This window comes from Passer montanus, unplaced genomic scaffold, assembly GCF_014805655.1.
Source record: "Passer montanus isolate IOZ18808 unplaced genomic scaffold, ASM1480565v1 scaffold8, whole genome shotgun sequence".
In the NCBI taxonomy this organism is placed as follows: domain Eukaryota; kingdom Metazoa; phylum Chordata; class Aves; order Passeriformes; family Passeridae; genus Passer; species Passer montanus.
The window spans coordinates 13,957,097-13,969,496 of NW_024373256.1; the positions used below are offsets into that span (position 1 = coordinate 13,957,097).

The 12,400-nt window shown below is 48.9% G+C and overlaps 1 protein-coding gene across 5 annotated transcripts in view; it reads right to left on the reverse strand.

The window, feature by feature from the left end:
- Positions 1 to 1,624: 1,624 nt before the first annotated feature.
- LOC120513318 (CREB binding protein) overlaps positions 1,625 to 12,400 on the reverse strand; it is a 95,463-nt gene continuing 84,687 nt past the window's right edge. For 3 of the 5 annotated variants that reach the window (XM_039732628.1, XM_039732631.1, XM_039732627.1), the window contains 4 exons: positions 11,351 to 11,518; positions 8,131 to 8,292; positions 7,596 to 7,877; positions 1,625 to 5,922 (listed from right to left, as the gene is read on the reverse strand). In XM_039732628.1, the coding sequence (XP_039588562.1) occupies positions 3,751 to 5,922; positions 7,596 to 7,877; positions 8,131 to 8,292; positions 11,351 to 11,518 (2,784 nt within the window). In that variant the 3' untranslated portion in view covers positions 1,625 to 3,750. The remainder of the gene's footprint in view (positions 5,923 to 7,595; positions 7,878 to 8,130; positions 8,293 to 11,350; positions 11,519 to 12,400) is intronic. The other 2 variants (XM_039732630.1, XM_039732629.1) reach the window with 1 other exon arrangement.

A 12,400-nucleotide genomic window follows, 5' to 3' on the forward strand; every position in this document is an offset into this window, starting at 1 on the left:
CCGCACGGAGCGGGGTTTGGGGGCACTCGATGTGATGGATGAGGTGCAACAAAGCCAGCACGAGCCTTTGCATCACTCCGACACCTTCCGCTGGCTGCACTTCCACCTGGAACCAGCTCCAGCCCTTCATCGAGATTCCCTGTGCTGCAGCCAAAACCAAAACGACTTCTGAGCCGGTTGCAAACGCTTCCCTCCTCTCGCTGTGCTCAGTGCTACCTCCCGCTGACCCCAGGGCGCTGCACCAGAGCTCTTGTGGCTGCTGTGAAACACCCGAACCCTCCTCCTGCCTCACCCTGGGCGTGCTTTCACAGCCACGAAACGTGCTCCTGCAGGGATGGCAGGGGATCTGACAGATCCTCCCCTCTGTCCAGGCTCGTTTCAGTTATCCGGGGGATGGCTCCAACTTGGTTCAGTCGCTGCCTTGGCAGCGTCCTGCTCTGCATTTTAAATTCCCGACTGGGGAGAAGCACAGGGAAGCACAGATTGCCCTGCACAGAACCTCTGCTGTGCCCCCCCAGCTCCAGGGTGGCTGCTCCCTCTTTCCTATCCTGGAGGAACCATGGGCTGAAATTTGCTTTGGGAGAAGCACCCAACGCACCTCCAGATCACCCTGTAAGCCATGACCTGCTGTCACTTTCTGCTGTCCACTGCCACCGGCTACAGGGGACACCATCTACTGCTGCCCTTTAACAGTGACTGAGGGGGACTGTCCCAGTCTGTTTGATAAGAGGGCTCCTCTTCTCCTCTTCCTCCTCTGCTCTAACGCATCAGGGAGGCAGACGGCACAGGGAGCCCTCACTCGAGTGCTGCGGGCAGATCTGTGTCCCAGGGGACGGGGATGAGCCACGAGGGGCAGCCCAGCTGCAGGAGGGAAAGCTCCCAGCCTGCGGCAGCATCGGCGCTGGGAGGCAGGAGCCAGAGCAGAGGAACAGGGTGGGCAGCCCGGGAAGAGAGCAGAGAACCATCGCTGCAGCTCGACCTTCAGATTTAAGCACCTTCTTCCACTCCAGAATTCAGGGAGGGGAAGGCCTTACCCACCCTCTTCGGGGTGTGCAATCTTGCCTTATAAATTCCCATGTTTCTAGGATGCTGTTCCTCACTGACCTCCCCACCAAACAGACACGGACTTGGAAAAGCCATCCCCATCCAGGTTTCAGATATGCTGGATTTCCTATCAACCCTCAAGGAGACTGGAGTGAAGCCCCCCTGAGGCTGCAGGGACTGCACCCCCAGCCCCTCCTCAGGTTTGAGTTCAGCTCTGCATTTCCCTTCTTTCCCTGCTAAAACACCTGCTCTTACCTAACACACCTGGGTACCGGATCTACATTGATCCCTTGGCGCTGTGATCTCACCACACTTCACCTTGTACTGAAAAATTATTCCAGTATTTGCTTCCCATCGTTGTTTTTTTCCACTCTTCCCCAGACTGGGCACCCAGCGAGCCTGGGCCACACAGCTCTGTGCTCCAAAGGGGACTCGGCTTATCCCAGTCCGGAGGTGGTGCTGCTGCCTTTAAATGGAGGCTGCTTAGAGGAATTAGTGAGATTGAGCGCAGGAATCTTAACCTCGGGCGTCAGGCTCCGCTGATCCTCGCGGCCACCAGCCAAGTGGAACCATCCTTCAATCCAAGCAGTTTTACCAGCTTTTATTAGAAACACCAGCACATTTCAAGTTTCCTCTTTTTGATCACAAATATAGTGTTTTTCCTCTTTTTAAGTACACAGCATGAGACACAGCATCAGGGCTTTCCATCTTTTTTTTTTTCTGTTTGTTTTTTTTTTTACAGCAATTTCTTTTGGACAAGCTTTGGGTTTAGTGTTCACTGACCTCACCCCAGCCCCAAATTTTGACATCTTGAATTGCTGAAGACAATTGTATGGGCAGATGAATCCAATGGTAGTGAAAAAGGTACAAGAGTTAAAAGTTTGCAAGTAAAAGTTGAAGCAGAGACCCTCTCCAGTTAAAAAGGATGAAGTGGCGCTTTTCATGGTACGGGGACAAAAGCTGAGATAAAGATTTGCTCTTTCCCCCCGTTTTCCCCCACCAGTGTCCCGATAAAAACGTTAAGGCTGGAGGAAGCGCTAAGGGGCTGTGAAAAGCCAGGTGTGCCCGAGCCCAGGGCTCTGAGCTCACACCCGGCTGGGAAATCTTCCCTGGACTTTTCAGCTCCGAGAAACAATTCACTGAGGGGAGGAGGAGTGAGCATCCCAGGGACGTGAGGGCATGGTGACAGGATATTAAAGGGAACATGTACATGATTTGTTATTTTTTATTCCACAGAAAACCCTCAAATCTAGACTCAGAGTTAACAGCAGAAAAATAGTGTTAAAGTCAATAGGTTCATATTTTACTGTAGACTAAATAAATTAGCCTAGAATTAACTCAATACTCTCTATTTTCCTTTCATTGGTGATCCTTCTCTAAATTAATGCAGTTTTTAAAAAGCAACGGCTATTAATAATTTATTCCAGTTAACCCTTATGGATGACCACCTGCGAAGATCGATGTCTGGGAACCATTGCCCTCTGCTCTCCCTCCCCGGCAAGGAAGCAATGGCTAAGGGTGCTGTGAAACACAGGCTAGCTGCAATATCCACGGGTCGTGCCTCTGCTACCGCTGCCTCTGGCTGCTCCGGGCCGTGAGCGAATCCTCATAGCTATGTCTTACAAAGAACATGATCGAAAAAATATATAAATAAATAAAAACCTTAAACATTCTTACATGGATTTTAAAGAACAGAATACATGTTAAAAACTTCAGTAATTTATATCAATTTTAAGCAATACTTTATATACAATGGAAAAAAGACATGCATAGTCCAAATACAATGTTGAAAACAGCATTTTCATAACAAAAAACCCAAACACTAAGTGTTAATACCATGTACATGGATTCAAGAAGGACCACCCTTTTTGTCTGTTGCACACAGTTTATTTAACAATATGATATTATAAGTAAGAAATGAGTTTTTTTTCTTTTTACCATTCTATACAGTGATTGAATCTTCTTGGATTTTCTTATTTATAGTAATTATAGCGCTTGCATGATTTACACTAGAATTGCTTTCCTCGTTTCAAGTTTCACACAGAAGAAAGAAAGAAAAGAATGTTTCTTCTCTATCCAGATCAGCACGGCCTAAGAGTGATCATCCCTATTTTCATCTAAGACCAGTTTTATCAGAGAAACAAAGCAACAATTTCTACATCTGCAAGACAAGGATTTTGGCGTTGGCCAATGTGTGCAAGAGTCAATTCCTATCTTCCCAGGGGTAATACTTCAAACGCCTGCAGAGTTCACTATAGAAAACAAAAATCTTCCCGCCATGTGTCAAAGTTACCGGGATACGCTATAATGTTGCATTATTTCAGGAAACAGTTTCTGAATATTATTTTTTTTTCTTCTTTTAAACTCAAATGTTTAAAGTCTTGAAAATACAAATAAAAAATATGAATATAATGAACTTGTTTTCCCCGTTAAAAAAAAGGTATGAGTCAACAGCAACAAAAAAATAAAAACCAAAAAAACCCACAAAAGAGACCAGATATTTTAACCGCCTGGCTTTAACAAAAAAATATATTCTTTGTATTGTTTTTTTTTTCTTTTTATTTTTAAACAGCAATTAATTCTTCCATCTGTAGGAAGCAGCAGTTCCATCTAGGATTCAAAACAACCCAGATGTCTGAATTTTTCAGTACAAAATATCCAAGAACACGAAAGGAAAGAAGAAACAAAAGTGATGCTCCCATAATGCTACAAACCCTCCACAAATTTCTCTAATGTGTCCCCGGTGGTGTCACCGACCAGAGACAATTCGTTAGACAACGCACTGCGGTTGGGGGTGTTTAGTTGGGGAAGCATTGCACTCTGTTCTGGGTTGCCCAAGTGTCCCTGATCCATGGAGCTAGCCATAGTGACTGCGAGTCCTGGGTGGGGGGAACCAGTCTGGGGAGAGACGTGGTGCGGTGACGGTTGGGGCTGTATCCTGGGTGACGGGCTGGAATGTGGCGGCTGGGACTGGGGACGGGGAGACTGAACGGGCGCTGGGGACCGCACCTGGTTGCTGAGGGAGGTGGCGATCTGCTGGCCAGGGAGATGAGACGCCTGCGGTTGTCCTGAGAGCATGTGCTGCTGTGGGCTCATGGGGTTGGGCTGCCCGGGGGACCCTATCTGCTGCTTCATCTGCTGCTGCTGCAGGATGCGCTGCTGCAGGGCCTGCTGGATGTTGGGCGCGCCGTCCGCCCCCAGGCCGGGCTGGCCCATCTGGTTCAGCTGTCCCATCTGAGCCATCTGTCCCATGGAACTCCCCTGTATGGATAGGTGCTGCTGCATCCGCTGCTGCTGCATGGCTTGGGGGTAACCTCCCGGGCCTTGGGGCTGCTGGAACTGGTTGTGAGCTGCCATCCCTCCTGCCATGCCGGCCCCTCCCTGCTGCTGCTGCTGCTGCTGCTGTTGCTGCAGTAGCTGCCTCCTCAGGATCTCGCGGTACTGCGGGCTCATGTTGGCCATGCTGGGGTTGTGGCTGGGGTTCATGATGTTGATCGCCTGTCCCTGGGGGTTCATAGCTCCGATCCCTTGCTGCTGCGGGGGGACGCTCGGTCTCTGCACTCCGGCTTGCATCGCATTCATGTTCTGCAGTCCCGCCTGCGCGTGCATGCCCGGCTGCTGCATGCCGGACTGCGGCTGCTGCATCCCTGGCTGGGGCTGTATCCCTGCTTGCGGCTGCATCCCAGGCTGGTTCGCCACGTATTTGGCTGTTCTTTGCTTTATAAAAGCTGCCATAAGCTGAGGGTTGGATTTAAGGATATTAAGAACCTGCTGCTGCTGCTGCGGAGAACTCGGCGATTTCAAGGTCCTCAGCAAGTCCTGAAGTGCATTGGGGGTGATGCTGCGCGGCGGCTGCTGCACGCCCGGCATCCTGGGCCCGGCCACGGCTTGCGGCGTCGCCATCGGCATCACCGGTCTGGCCATTCCCGGCTGCATCGGCTGCTGCTGCGGCATCGGCGCCGACTGCCACTGCCCGGGCTGCATGTTGGACATCACGGGGCCGCTCACGGGGCCGGGCCGGGGTACATTCATGCTGACTTGCGGCATCTGGTTCACCGAGCCCACCGCGGGGTTCACGAGTCCCGGGCGGCCGGGGGGCAAACCATTGTTCATGTTGTTGACCCTGTAGAGCTGCTGCTGCTGCTGCTGGGCAGCCTCTCTCTCGATCTGCCGAGCCGCCTCCACGGCGGCCGGCGGCGGCTGAGCCGGAGGCGGCGGCGCCGAAACCGGGTTCGCGGGTTTTCCTGTCGAGACCGTGGTGGGGGGCTGGGTTCTGGACACGCTGGGAAAGCCGGCCGGTGACATACTTACAGGGGAGGGCTGGGGCTGGGGAGCAGGCTGCGGTGTCTGCGGTGTACTTGGCTGCTGCGTAGGGGTACCAGGCGTTGCTGAGGTAGGAGAAGGCAAACTTTGCTGAGGCACGTTTCGGGTGTTCATGGTAGCCATCCTTCTGCGCATGAGCTGGGCCTGCTGCAGGCGGTGCTGGATCTGCTGCTGTCGGAGCTTGTGTTTGATATTGAGACAGAATGGCACGGGGCATTTGTTCTCTTGGCAGTGTTTGGCATGGTAGCAGCAAAGAGCTATGAGCTGTTTGCACACCGGACAGCCACCGTTGGTCTTGCGCTTGCAGCCCTTGGTGTGCTGGACAACCCGTTTCATCTTCTGGCAGGATGGCAGAGAGCAGTTTGCGTTGCGGCACTGGCAGGCGTGGACGAGGGACTGGATGCAGCGCTGGATGCTCAGCCGTCGCGACTCCTGGGGGCTCTTGGACTGCTGCTCTCCTTGGTTGTTGCTCTCATCGTCCAGACCCAGGCCCCACTTAACCATCTTGTGGTCGTGGCTCTTAGTGTTGTAGCAGTTGATGCAGAGGTCGTAGTCCTGCAAGGAAAGAAAACGCAGAGCTCAGCTGCTGACAGGGCACGAAGCACTCGGGCAGAGAGCAGCCTGGTGCCAGGGAGCAGCACCAGCCCCGTGCAGGCACACGCTGGGGGCTCGTGGGTACAACCATGCACAGCACAAGCGGCGTGACAGTCACACACTGTCACACACTGTCAACAGCTGCCACCTCACACCTGTACGCAGCCAGGGAAGTGGCTGCACAGCCTGTCCAGGCACTGGGAGTGGGCTCTGGGGCAGGGAGGGCAGCAGCCTCAGCAAGGGCAGCCTGCAATCACAGCTCTTCACCGTGGCAGGTAACAATGCAATCAGGGCTATCATGGTGTCACTTTGTTACATGAAAAAGTCTTGTCGATTTTTTTCCTCCCCCCACCTCTGGATGACATTAACTGTTTATTTTTCTGTGGTGCCTACTGGGGTGCCAACACCTCCACTAGTGAGATAAATCTATGGTCACTCCTAAAAAGTAGGGTCTGGCCCTCCATTTATCCATAGTGTAATTACTGACTAATAATTACTACCCTTAAATATGTGTTTTAAAAAATCTCTGAACAAGAGCAAGTTTCATGCAAAGACAGACACTTACCTGAAAACCCCCACATTTTTGGTGCCCTGTCCCTTTTTTGGCTGGAGGAAGGGCACTCCCTTACACAGAGGCACCCAGAGGCAGCCTGAAGGCCCTACCTCCCTCCATCACCTCATTCCCTGCGTGTGTCCAATCCATGTCCTGCAGCCTCGCCTCAAGAAGCTCTGCTCAGTGCTTTCCTCAGAGGGATTAATTAACACTCTTCCCCCACAAACCTGCCAATAACTTGTGTAAAAACGAGGCTGCACTTATTCAAACTTCTTTGTTCAGTGAACACAAGTCCTCCAAGAAGCCTCAAGCATACCAGTACAGCCCCATGGAGAACCTCTCTCTAACACAGGTCCTAAAATTTGAGCAGTCCGGGCTAGTGGAAGGTGTCCCTGCCCACGGCAGAGGGGTGGAACAAGATGGTCTTTGAGGCCCCTTCCAACCTAAACCATTCTAAAATTCACAATTCTTTAAGTTTAAAACTTGTCTATACAGAGAAGCAGTAGCAGAATAAACAATGCAGCAGGAGCTGTTCCAGAGCACTGGCATTTTCCGTGTTGAGCAACTAAAGTCACTTTTTCTACAAGAAGAGGCACCCACCTCTTCTACCCACCTGGCAGTCACCTCCCCTTAAGGCTTAGCAGTCTTTTACACGGATGAGCTTAATTTGGGGGAGCTTTGGGCAATACCCAAAAAACCCCATCAAACTCAGCTGTAGGACTAGAGTGGGCTGAGTTCTGAGGTGCCCCACACGTATGTCACAGCCAGAGCAATGCCACCATCCCTCAGAGACAGAGCAGTGCCACCATCCCTCAGAGACAGAGCAGTGCCACCTTCCCTCACAGAGAGCAGTGCCACCATCCCTCAGAGACAGAGCAGTGCCACCATCCCTCAGGGACAGAGCAATGCCACCATCCCTCACACAGAGCAGTGCCACCATCCCTCAGAGACAGAGCAGTGCCACCATCCCTCAGAGACAGAGCAATGCCACCATCCCTCACACAGAGCAATGCCACCATCCCTCAGAGACAGAGCAATGCCACCCTCCCTCACACAGAGCAGTGCCACCCTGCCCACGTACCTCGCAGACCGTGCAGTGCCACCTGGTCTCCACGTGGTGCTTGCACTCGTTGCAGGTGTAGACGAAGCGGTCCTGGCCCTGCGTGTGCAGCTCCACCAGCATGCACAGCGTGGACCACTTGGAGCGGCGCAGGGAGGAGAACTCCCAGTGCTTGTCCCGGGCCAAGGTGAGGAAGGCGTCCCGCCCGTCCATCAGGTCACAGCTCAGCAGAGGATCCGGGTCCACAATGGGGTGCAGGGTGTTGATCACAGGCCCCGCATGTAAATGAATCACAAAAAAGACCTGCAGGGAAACGGGGAAGAAATAAAAGGCAGAGAGGTCAGGGAATGGTGCAGGAAGGAGCTGGTGCTCTCTGCAGTGACAACCTTATTAATTAACTTACTTTAGGCTAATCTCTTCCAATGTGTTGTTATGCAACAGAAACATTCCTAGCCCAACCACAGGGTTTATTCCTCCTGATTTTCAGTTCTGAATATGCCTGTGCCTGCATTTACAGGAATAAATCCTATCTTTTTACAGCAGATTCCCACAGTACCTCTTTATGCTTCTCCATGGTGGCATAGAGCTTCTGGGACAGGTCATTGGACACGTTGGGCATGCTGGGCTTCTTCTTGTTAGCTCTGCTGATGCTGCTCTTATTCTTGTTGGTTTTTTTGTTATTCTTTTTCTTGGCGTTCTTGCTGTCACCCTGGCTCCCCTGCAATAAAGGAACAGGAAAGATGTTACACTTTGGAGAGCTGTCTCCCATTCACTGGGCTCACAGTGACACACTTCTGCTGTCAGGAATAGAACTTTGTTCCAATGCCTGTAGATCAGCTCTCCTGTGTTAAATATATCCTATCTTCCAGGAAAAATCAAAAGCCAAACTGGCAGGCAAACAAATCCAAACACTGTTTAAAAATAAACTTTCAAAGTATGTATACATTAAAAAATTCCCATTTTACACGGATTGTTTTCCCTTCTCCAACATCATACTTCAGCTTCCACTGCTTTAGATCTTGCAGCTGATGATAAAATGACACAAATAATATGGACTTAAAATTCCAGGAGTGCAGTGCTTTGCTTTACTGTGCATTTGGTGTGTCACATACTTGCTTGAGCTCTGATTTAATGCTTGTTTTTACTGAACAAATTTAGAGCAGGACACAGATAAGAACATGCAGGATTTGAATTGAAACCAACAAAACACATTATTCTCCATCCTGCAGACTTCCAGCTGCATGTGCAGCTCCCAAAAAAACAATCTCCAAAACTTCCACTCGTGCCCAAGTTACAGCACAAACCACAGTGGCCATACACTGAATGTCAGATGTAAGTAAAGAGAGTGAAAAATAGCAGATGATGCTATTTAGATGACCTGGGAAAACAGAAATAACTTCTAGAGTTCTCATGTCCTTAAAAACTCAAACCCCAAGCCCTCGGCAGGGAGGGCTCAGGAAAAACCCCTCTCCAACTTCTAGAATGTTGGTCATCATAAAAGTAAAAATAAGCTACTGCAATACTTGGATATATATAAATATAAATACACACACATACATAATCAAGTTCCATGAACAGTATGTACAAGCAAACACAGGGTTTGTCCACAGGCATATTTATTCCAGGAAAACAAAAATATTCCAACTGCAGAAAGCAATTCTATTTATAGAGTGCTGCCATCCTTCCACACTCCATTAATGAGGCTTGGACAGGAATTCCCTGTCCACTCCTGGGCTCTCTCTAACTAATTTTGTGGGTTTTCTGACCAAACCTGTTTGGAAATTAAAATGAGACACTTTTATGGGATACCAGAGAGAGCTCTAAGTGACTTGAAGGGATTCAGAAGTGACTTGTTTCATGCTCCCACCTTGACTGCCCCAAGTTTCCTTCCACTGATGGAACTGGAGCCTGCCCTCCTTTGCCTCCACATCCTAAAGCCCCAGCTGAGATCTTAAAATTTAAACACCAAAAGGAAGAACAGACTAAAACTTATCAAACAAGCCAAGTCTCAGTTTTTTTTCTACTCCACCTCTAGCAAGTTTATATTTGGCAAACTGTACAAAGTATTCCAAGGTGTTTGAAGAAGTTGTAGGGTTGTGTTTGTACCATTTCATTCTGACATTCAGCCAGCTCAGCCAGAGATGCTGATGGACGGTTCCTGGGGGAGCCTCACCCTTCAGAAGCTTTGCCAGGAACTCTGAGTATTTACCACCTCTTTACTCCCCTCTGACTGATACCTGCAGCACATGCTCACTTGCAGGAAGCTTTCTCTTCACATGCCCAACATTTAGGACAAAGAATGCAGGACAGAGTCTGCCATTTCAGTACCAAGTCCGTGTGTCTGGTGCCCATGGAGATCCCCTCTGCTGGGCAGTTTCCTCCATGCACTGACCCAGTGTAGGTGTCTGCATGGAGGAAGTTCTCAAGCTTTTAAATTTGCTCCTTTTGCTGAGTCAAGAGGCAAAGAGCCCAGTGTGCCATGACTGGGTGACACCTCAGCAAGCTGTGCAGTTGTGTTCCCTGCTGCTGCCCAGGCACTCAGGGGGAGCACAGGGATGTTCCCAAGCAAGGCTGCACTGTATTTTAGGCCACAACTTCTCTGAGTTCCCAGTGAATTGTTCTGGGCTTTTTCAAACACCTTTTACCCCTCCTAGATGCAGAGTAAATGCTCACACCACTGTTGTCCCTGATTTACTGCATGTTATCCTGTTAGCAAGAGAGGGCTGCAGCCTAATTCCAAACCCTGTATTCCACTTCCTTTTATACAGCAGTGCTTGCTGAAGTATCTCAACATTCAAAGTCACATTCAGAAGGAACAAAGTGAAAGCTGTTAATTTGGTGGTTCCATTAAAACATAGCCACAAACTGTATTAACTTTGGAAGAGCTGCTAAGGTTTAACAGAAGGAACTTTCTGACATCACAAAATTGATGGATTAAGGTGCATCCCTCCCATCAATCCCATGTAACACAGACTGAAGGCAAACAGTCACAGCATCTAAGTTTCAAGGGGGCTTTCCCCAGGTAAAGCTTTTGGTTCTACCTCAACCTATTAGACTTCAGATTTTCCTACAACATTTATTTTCAAAATGTCTTGCTGCAAATCTCAAGTGAAAGGGACAGTATAAAAGTGCTGAGACCATTTGGTTGCAGATAGAATCAAGATGGAAATAAAAATGAATGATGACATTCTGTCCAGGGCCCTGAAAACCTTGGTTGTTTTTTTGTGTTTTTGTTTTTTTTTCTTGGTTGGTTTTTATATACAAAGAGAGGATGTTGGTGAAGGAACAGCACCATCAGGATCAACTTTTCCCACCAACGCAAAGCCTGCAATAAACACTTTCAAATTTCAGCCCTTTGCTGTTGCAAATGACTACAAGTACCTGTGCTTAAATAACAGCCACATTTCATTCAGCTTTGAAAAATCCAGCACCTTTCAAAATGCAAATGCTGGAGGTGCTTTGCAAAGGTGTGAACCAGAAGCTCAGCCAAATAACTGCAAGCAAATGTAGCGTGGCAAAAGCAGCTTAACACCTTTCTCTGAGAAGAGAGATGCTGAACTGACATAAGTGACTTCTGAGGCTGGTAAAAAAAACAAACCAAGCCATCAGTAGATTTGTTAACCAAGAAGAAAAACAGAAATGCAGTTCAAGGGACCCCTGATTTCATGTCTGCTGTAAATGATCTTTTCTAGTTTATCTGATGTGACCTCTCTATTAAAGCATTAATTACCAGCTTTGTGAGCTAAGGGAGAATATGGCACATAAAGCTAACCCACCTCTGTTGTTTCACTAGCTGCAGTGCTCTCTTCCTTCTTCCTCTCCTCCTCCTCCTGCTCCAGCTCCTTGATGCTTTCCTCCAGCACATTAGGCCAGAAATCACCTTCAAAGTAAGGCAGCTCCTTGGCACTGGTCAGCCTGTCCTCAGTTGCTTGTTTGAAGATGTCCTGTTGAGCACATCACACCAGAGCAGCAATAAATAAATGAAGATCACTCAGCAGAGAGAGGGGAGAACCAGAGCCATGGCCCAGAGCTGCACTGAGCAGCTGGGCCTCACCCACAGGCAGGAGCTGCTCCTTTTCTGGGCAGCTCCAGACTCAGCCTGGCCATCCTGGCACAGCCCCACTCCCTGCTCCACTGAGGATCAGGGCTGAGGCTTTCCTGACCCTGCCATGCCATCAGTTCATGCTTCTACCAAGATACCCCTGGAAAATGCAACTGACCCCTCTCTGCTTTCAAAACCCCCTTATCAGGAGGCAAATTTCCCAGCTCTTTGCCACACTGATGACAAGGCTTGTTAGAGGCTGTTCCTACTCCACACATTCAGGAACTGTCACTTGCCATCAAAACATCAATTTTTCCAGCACTGTCACTACCACTAAGGAATTCTTGTACATTTTAGCATGAAAGGAGTGGCAAATGCTCCCTTTGCCACCTTATACTTATTTTCTGGTACATGTGTGATATTCTGCAGTTATGAAGATCATTCTTGTCATAAGGAGCTCTTTTATTTCACACTAGTGGGGTCCAGCATTTCACCTGCTCCTCCAGAATCACCAGAAACAAACAGCTTCCATAAACCATGACAAGCTCCATATTTCCTTGCCTAGAAAATGCAGTGAAAGAAAAATACACAAAGGCAGGTTCTTGCAGATTTCCCTTCATGCAGACACCAAACCTAAGGAATTTTCAGCCTGAAAAGCAAGACCTCAAGAAATTCTAAGAAAATGAAGAAACTGATTGAGAATAAACCCCTTGTACAACATTACTCCACTTTTCAGGTCTTATGAAACAACAGTAGCTCACTTCAAATGAGAACATTATAAAAA